This window comes from Geotrypetes seraphini, chromosome 16 (genome assembly GCF_902459505.1).
Source record: "Geotrypetes seraphini chromosome 16, aGeoSer1.1, whole genome shotgun sequence".
NCBI lineage: Eukaryota > Metazoa > Chordata > Amphibia > Gymnophiona > Dermophiidae > Geotrypetes > Geotrypetes seraphini.
This window is the reverse complement of record NC_047099.1, coordinates 13,777,680-13,786,477: the sequence shown is the minus strand read 5'-3', so window position 1 is coordinate 13,786,477 and position 8,798 is coordinate 13,777,680. Positions and strand designations below refer to the sequence as shown.

General features: G+C 41.0%; 1 protein-coding gene across 1 annotated transcript; it reads left to right on the top strand.

Moving 5' to 3' along the window:
* The first annotated feature begins 208 nt into the window (after positions 1-208).
* Positions 209-1,147, top strand: LOC117349675 (olfactory receptor 1019-like). The gene has a single exon (XM_033923269.1). The coding sequence runs from the start codon at positions 209-211 to the stop codon at positions 1,145-1,147; it is 939 nt and encodes a 312-aa protein (XP_033779160.1).
* The last annotated feature ends 7,651 nt before the right edge of the window (positions 1,148-8,798 follow it).

The window sequence follows — 8,798 nt, the reverse complement described above, 5'->3', positions numbered from 1 at the left end:
CAGTAACACCCCAAGTTCCGTTCAACTAACCGACGGCATGACATTTTAAGATAGAAGAAACTTGAACCTGATTTTCTTTCAACCAAGCAAAATTATCTCCTTATGCAAAATGTTTGTTTCAAAGAGGAGAGAATGTGAGAGCTTTGGCACTCATGTAAACTAATTGATGTCTAATGAACATATAATTGTCCTTGCATTTTATGTATCAATGGAAAAGGAGAATTTTAGTACAGTGACAGAATTTATGATTTTGGGGTTTCCTGAATTTCCAGGGCTCCAGGTACCTCTCTTCTTTCTGTTTCTATTGATTTACCTGACCATCCTGATGGGGAACGTGACTATTATCACTGTTACATGCCTAGACTCTCGCCTGCACACCCCTATGTACTTTTTCCTCAGTAATTTGTCCTTCTTTGATATCTCCTATACCTCAGTAACTCTACCCAAACTTTTGGACGTCCTTCTAAGAAAGAATTATCATATTTCTTTTGGTGGGTGTTTTACGCAAATGTATATCTTTCTATGTCTGGCCTGCATGGAATTTGTAATTCTTTCCGTTATGGCTTATGACCGCTATGTTGCCGTATGTCATCCCCTGTCTTATCATTTGATTATGAACAAGAAAATCTGCATTCTAATGATCATGGGGACATGGATCATAGGGTTTCTGACGCCTGTGTCTTATATTATTCTTTTTCCTCAATTCTCGTTTTGTGGTTCCTATGAGATTAATCACTTCTTTTGTGATTTTTCAGCCCTGCTAAAGCTTTCTTGCACTGGCACCTCCATCATTCAACGTATAGTTTATGTTGTGTGTGTGTTTGTTGGGATGCCTTGTTTTTTCTCAACCCTGACATCTTACGTCTACATCATCTCCACCATCCTGAGGATCCGTTCCACAGAGGGGAGACGCAAAGCCTTTTCCACCTGCTCTTCCCATCTCACGGTTGTAATTCTGTTCTATTTTACTTTGCTCTGGTTGTACATGCGACCTTCATCTGTACAGTCAATGGATGAAAATAAAGTAATTACTGTACTACATAATACTTTAATCCCTTTGTTTAACCCTCTGATTTACAGCCTGAAAAACAATGACGTAAAAAACGCCCTCAGAAAGTTTTTCTACCAGACGCTGCGCATTTGCTAACAAAGCATCTCCTAAATTTTGGCACTTAATTTTAAAACTCCCCTAAATTTTGAAATGTTAATCTGGGGGGAATTAGATAAAAGCTCATCAAACCTAAATTATGGACCTCTGTCTAATGCAAGTAAAGTTAGAATCTGGCCCCTATAACCAACTCAAAGTGAAGGTACCTTAAATCAGCTGGATTATAATTGCTTATTATTAAAGTTATTTATCCAAACTGAGGCACACATTGTAATTAAAAATAGGGTATCGGGACATTTCTATAACTGGGTGCTTCAATAACCAAAATCACCACCCACAAACTGTCTAAACTTAAATATATAGACAAATGGGTCTTTTTGCAAAGCTGCTCTGTCAAGCAATGTATTTTTCCACAAGCTGTGTTACTTTAGCATATGGTCCCATTTTATTCGACTTGATGGTAAAATAACCCATCTTAACAGTAACCCACATTGATGAATTCCCCCTTAAAGGTCCAATTGTACTTCATGCTTGAAATCATTTCTGCAAACTAATGAAGTAATAGTTCTGACCCAAGTTTTCTGCTTCATTTATGAAGGTCCTCAAAGAAAAAAGTTCTAAATAGTTTGGTTTAGAGATTTTAACAGTTGGGTTTCTGTTGTATGCCTTTTGCTATAGGATATACTGTACAGTATGCTCACCAATTTATGACTTTCAAAGAGCTGCAATAAGAACATAAGAATAACTGTGACTGAGCTCAAAGAAGCGTGGGATGAACACAAAGGGTCTAGAATCAGAAAATAAGATTAAATATTGAACTAAGGCCAGTACTGGGCAGACTTGCACGGTTTGTGTCTGTATATGGCCGTTTGGTGGAGGATGGGCTGGGGAGGGCTTCAATGGCTGGGAGGGTGTAAATGGGCTGGAGTAAGTCTTAACAGAGATTTTGGCGGTTGGAACTCAAACACAGTACCGGATAGAGCTTTGGATTCTTGCCCAGAAATAGCTATGAAGAAAAAATTAAAAAATTTAAATTGAATCAGGTTGGGCAGACTGGATGGACCATTTGGGTCTTTATCTGCCGTCATCTACTATGTTACTATGCCATACTGGGTCATACCAATGGTCCATCTAGCCCACTATCCTGTTTCCAACAGTGGCCAATCTAGGTCACAAGTACATGGCAGAAACACAACATTCCAGAATCTCAAAGAGCAGCAAGATTCTGGAACTCCCAAATAGTAGAACATTCTGGAATCCGTAAGAGTAGCAAGATTCCAGAATCTCAAAGTGTGGCAACATTCCATGCTACCAATCCCAGAGGGAACAGTGGCTTTCCCCATGTCTGTCTCAATAGCACACTATGGAATTTTCCTCCAGGAACTTCTTTAAACTCAGCTATGCTAACCACTGTTAACACATCCTATGCCGTAAGTGTTGGATTCTAAATTTGACAGGGGCATGCATAACTAAAATTACTTTGAAAGTTTCTTATGTAAGTTGTACGCATCCCTGTTGGTTCAATGGGGTTTTGCGGGAGGTTGGTTCAGCGGGATTTTGCAGAACTGTATCTAGCTTGCCCTGCTAGATTCAATGTATATGGATTACAATATATTACATTAGTATGGATAGCTAATATGTCCAAGAAGAAGTTCAATGTGATTTAGAAGAGCCTGGCATATCCAGCGATTATATTATTTCTTAGCAGCATAGTAAACGACAGCAGATAAAGACCAGAATAGTCCATCCAGTCTGCACATTAGTTACATGCCTTATAAAACATGATTAAATTAATTAGGGTTTATGACCTAGATAACTACTATACTGTATGTCATATTTACCATACTATGTTTGACATACTACAATCTTTCATAATAATAATAATAACTTTATTTTTCTATACCGCCATAGTCAAACTGACTTCTAGGCGGTTCACATAGAAAGAAGGCTGGACAATCAGCAAAATACACAATGTAATAAGAAGGAAGTTACATAATAATTAGGGAAGCATAGGGAAGGAATACATGAGAGAAAGAAATTACATAATACATGCCATGTTTGTCACACAATGTTTGCCGCTCCATGTCTTCCAAGCTATGTTGCCTTACCATTTTTTGCCTCGTTGTGTCATACTATATTAGCCATGCTTTGCCATACTATGCATGCCATGCTATGTCTCATCATGCCATGTTTTGTCATATTATGCTTTGTTAACTATGTTTTGCCATTTTTGTCAAACAATGTTTGCCATGCTATCTTTTACCAAATTATGTCTGACATTGTAGCACAGCAGTTAAGGCTACAGTCTCAGTAGCCTGAGGTTGTGGGTTCAAACCCATGCTGTTCCTTGTGACCCTGGGCAAGTCAATCCCCCTGTTGCCTCAGGTACATTAGATAGATTGTGAGGGGAAAATGTTTGAGTACCCCAATTATGGTATATGGAGGAGTGAATGACGTTCAATACCTTAGAAGGAACTTTAGTATTGACTCGAGGGGAAATTTTAAATCTGGCAAAAAAAAACCTTAAGTGCTGGTAGATGCAAAAAAACCAAACCCCAAAACAAAATAGTGAAGTTAAAGCACCTACCAGTGCCTAAATAAAAGGTGCTTTGCACCACCGAACACCAAAGTAGGCATGGCCAGTGCCAGAAGTGGCATTAGGTGGCCTAAAGTGCCTATGTGGGTGTGATTCATGCCAAGAGAGGTGCCAGAAATGTACGTAGGCCCAGAAAACCCAGGCCTACATTTCCGGCACCTATCTTTCCTGTAGGCGCAATTCTGAAACGTATGCCGATGCGAGATTGAACCACAATTGACGGCCGCTTTCAAGGTGGCCACCGATATCGGTGCCAGTTACAGAATTCAGCCCTCATAGACTAATGCACTTTTCTTTTAAGTGTGCAAATGTATTGATTATTGAATACAGTGGTACCTTGGATTACGAGCATAATCCGTTCCAGGAGCATGCTCGTAATCCAAAATGCTCGTTTATCAAAACAAAGTTCCCCATAGACAATAGTGGCAACAGCAACGATTGGTTCCAGAACCCGGGGTCTGTACCTGTCGGGGCCGGGTGCAGCACCGTCTCCTCTGTCCGCCTCCTCTGTCCATCATCGGAAGAAGAACCCGACAGTGCCACTTCGGGGGAGATGCCAGCCGTCGGAGAACTCCACAGTGCCGCTTCGGGGGGGGGGGATGCCAGCCGCCGGAGAACCTCGCAGTGTCTTCAGAGGGATGCCTCCTACATCCGCCGGCCAGCCCTCCATGTCGGATGCCCCTCGCATGCTGGACAGCCCCCACCCGAGCCCACGCAGCCGAGTGCTGCCCCACCCGCACGATACACACAACGTCAATGATTGACGCTGTGCGCGTCACACGCAACACATAGGAGGACAGCACCCGCCTGCGCAGGCCCAGACAGAGGTCCTCCAACCTGCGGAAGTCACCCGATGTAGAAGGCTGGCCGGAAGACGGAAGAGGAATCCCCTGTAAGTGCTCGTTGATCGGGAAAGTGCTTGGTTTGCGAGTCAAAAGTTTGCCGAGTGTTTTGCTCGTCTTGCAAAACACTCGCAAAACGAGATACCACTGTATAACTAATCAGAATGTTGCTGCTAGGCTATTTATCAACTGTACCAGATAGGGTGTGTGACCCTTCATCTGAAAGTGCAGTGCTACCATCAATCTTGCAGATTATTTTGAGGACAAATGGCACTTTTTATATGCACTAGTGATATCTTGGGTTGATTTGCAATACTGTTTGTCATTCAGCCACTCATGGATGCTCATTTACCCCTTCCCCCCCCCCTTTTTACAATACGGTAGTGCGTTTTTTAACACTGGCCAAGGCGGTAACGACTCCAATGCTCATAGAATCAGAGCTATGGCTGGCACCAAAAAAAAAACAAGCTAGAGTTAGCTTTTATTTGCAAATGGCACTATCCTGTTTGCTTCTCTGTAGAAATTTGATCCCATGACTATTTGTACAAGATTGTGCTGCTGAAATTAAAAATCTACCGGTTTGGCCTTAAATTCTATTCTGTTGTGTTTTTATTTAAGTGAATAGTTTTTATTACACAGTACATAGCACAAAATATATCTAATAGCTAGCCTTGAAACAGCAGAACAGAAGCAAGTTCAGAAAAGAGAAGGATAAGGATCTTGAAAATGATAACTTAATCAACCAATTTTTATTAGGTCACTATCCAGATAAACAATTTTCCAAACTATATCTATTTTTGTTCTTTCAGAATCTTCAACTATATAGCATAGAAAGAATAGAAAGTTCCATACCCACAACCAGAGATCCAGAGATTTTTAAATTGACAGACTACATTCATCAAGCATTATCTGTTTAATGAGGAGGAAAAAAAAAAAGTCCTGGTAATTTTGATGAGATACGTTTGATAGATACAGTTTGTGCCTGATTCTACATATGGCTGTCCCTGACTTGCCTGCATGCATCTGGAATACTGCGTCCAATATTGGTCGCTGTACCTTAAGAAGGATATGGCGTTACTCGAGAGGGTTCAGAGGAGAGCGACACGTCTGATAAAAGGGATGGAAAACCTTTCATACGCTGAGAGATTGGAGAAACTGGGTCTCTTTTCCCTGAAGAGGAGACTTAGAGGGGATATGATAGAGACTTATAAGATCATGAGGGGCATAGAGAGAGTAGAGAGGGACAGATTCTTCAAACTTTCAAAAAATATAAGAACAAGAGGGCATTCAGAAAAACTGAAAGGGGACAGATTCAAAACAAATGCTAGGAAGTTCTTCTTTACCCAGCATGTGGTGGACACCTGGAATGAGCTTCCAGAGGACGTAATAGGGCAGAGTACGGTATTGGGGTTTAAGAAAGGATTGGACAATTTCCTGCTGAAAAGGGGGATAAAAGGGTATAAATAGAGGATCACTGCACAGGTCCTGGACCTGTTGGGCCACTGCGTGAGCGGGCTGCTGGGCACGATGGACCTCAGGTCTGACCCAGCAAAGGCATTGCTTATGTTCTTATGAGATCAATGGTGGGGATGGAGAATGTCTTGCAGGGCCTCCTTCTTCCGTACAGGCAGCCAGACTTGTTCCTTCACAAAGCAATAGGCTTTGCATGTGCATGAGAATAGGTGTTCCTTTCTACACACTGCCCATGGCTGATGTCAGGGGAAGGCTTCAGTTAGACTGTTAGTCCACCAGGACAGATAAAGAAAAATATTCAGAGCACCTGAACATAAACCACTTTGAATGGAAGTGGTACGGTATATAAGAAATACAAATAAATAACTTCGGATTTCAACACACAGGTAATATGCCAGACCTATGCCATTCATCTTTTGGATGGGCATCTTTGTAAACTGGCTGCTCTAGCCGCTACCGCCTACTTTTGAGCAGGCGGTAGATTTTCAGCTAGCGCGCACTGTAGCTCGCGCTAATCCGGTGCGTGCGCTAAAACGCTTAGCGCACTTTGTAAAAAGAGCCCTAAGTGCTGTTAGGCATCCTAATTACAGCCTCTTAATTTTTTTTAATTGGTTTAATTGGCATGGTAATTGTGCCGGTTTTAAGTCAAAAAAAAATAAAAATCAAGAATTTTGCTAGGAATAACAAACTTCTCTTTATGATGACAACTTATATTAAAGAATTGGAAGAACTGGGATAGGTTAAATTATACTTTCTGGTGGGAATCTCTTTGTTATACTTTTAAAACGGAGCATCCGATGGCTATACAGCAGGGAAGGTACAGGAAATTTCTGGATGTTTGGGAGCCATTGGCTAAATTTTGTAAAGAATGATAACTAACTTTATTTTACTGACCTTTAAACATACACATCCAGGGGGGAGGAAAGGGGGGAGGGAATTGATTCGGGGATTTTTTTAGGTAGTTTCTTGTGGGTATTTATTTTCTTGATTACTAGGTGGGAGGGTGGGGAAAAATAATTGCTTATTAATATCTGTATGTATATGAATTATTTGCATGCATAATTGTAGTTTGGAAATTTAATAAAGATTTTTTTTAAAAAGAGTTTGGCATCAAACTCTTAGGATGCCTTTTGACATCTAAGTGAAGGCACTCTCCCATGTCTAAAGATGCCTAATGACATCTATCTCATACAGTAGGCATGGTTAGGGAGGAGAAAATGTGTGGTTGATTTAGGCAACCAACATAGGTGTTGCCAAATTAGGCAAGTGAAAAACTGGCTTAACGGAGAAGCATCTAAGTCTAGGATGCCTAAGTCCATTTAGGCACTGCCTCCTAGTGTTTGATTTTCAAAAAACACGTCCTTACTTAATATTCCCCTCCCCAATCACACATGCACTCTCCCCAGCAAATAACACACTAGTCATCCCCTTGAACCTCATTTACCAAAAATATCCAAACTCCTAAATAAGCATCTCCCTTAGGTATCCATTTAACCTTCTCCTAAATAAGCATCTCCCTTAGGTATCCACTCAACTGATTCCTTCAAAGTTAGGTATCTTTCTTCAGTTGCCTATATTGTTTTCCCCACTGAACCTTGTAACTACTTGAACCCTGTCAAGCTATTCTATCGATAAATCCAGATATCTTATACTTGTATTTCTATACCACAACATGTAATTTACTTAAATCGTTGTAATGTAATTCTCTCGGTAATGTCCTGATCTCTTTTAACTGTAATCCGCTTAGAACCGCAAGGCACAGGCGGAATAGAAATCACAAATGTAATGTAATGTAATGTAATGATTAATAACTGTGCATGTTTTGCCTTTGGAGTCTCAATTACAATCTATATGTAAAATGGTAAGATGGTTGTGCTCTTTAGTAATTCGGCTTCTCATATCTGAGGTTGTTGCTAGTGATGCAAGACAGATTGGGCAATGTATTAAGTCAGTGATTCCCAAACCTATCCTGGGGAACCCCAGTTATTCTAGTTTGTAGGATATTTAGAAAGAACTTTCATGAGATCAATTTGAGTGCACTGCCTCTTTGGTATGTAAATCTATGTAATGTAGGTTGATTCCTGCAAACCGATCATTGTGCTGGTGTACTTCTCCCCAGTTGTGGTTGTCTTGTGTGGCATGAGCTCCAGAAGGAAAAGCCCATCATCATCCCAGAAGACAGTTGCCACGACTTTGCCTGCAGATTTTTCTGTCTCGAACTTTTTGGGGAGGCCCATGCACCTAAGGTCCCACCCATAGGAGATCCCTTGCTGCGATAAGTATAACGGCCGTGTCTACAGTAACCTGGTTCTGTAACCAGCGTCTGTAATATGGAAGTCAGTTACAGAATCCGGGCCCTTATATCTACATCATCTCCACCATCCTGAGGATCCGTTCCACAGAGGGGAGACACAAAGCCTTTTCCACCTGCTCCTCCCCTCTCACGGTTGTAATTCTGTTCTATTTCACTTTGCTCTGGTTGTACATCTACGCAATCAATGCATAAAAATAATTACTTTACTGCATAGTACTTTAATTCCTAGGTTTAACCCTCTGATTTACAGCCTGAAAAACAATGATGTAAAAAATGTCCTCAGAAAGTTATTCGACCAAAATCAGCACATTTCCTAAGAATGTATCTCCTAAATTTTGACTTGCTCTGTGGGATTGATGGGGAAAACTGTCCTAGTAATACACCACCACTGACGATATAAATGTGAGTGGAAGAGTGAACGATGCCCAAAACCTTAGAGGGAACTTTAGTATTGACTCAGACTAA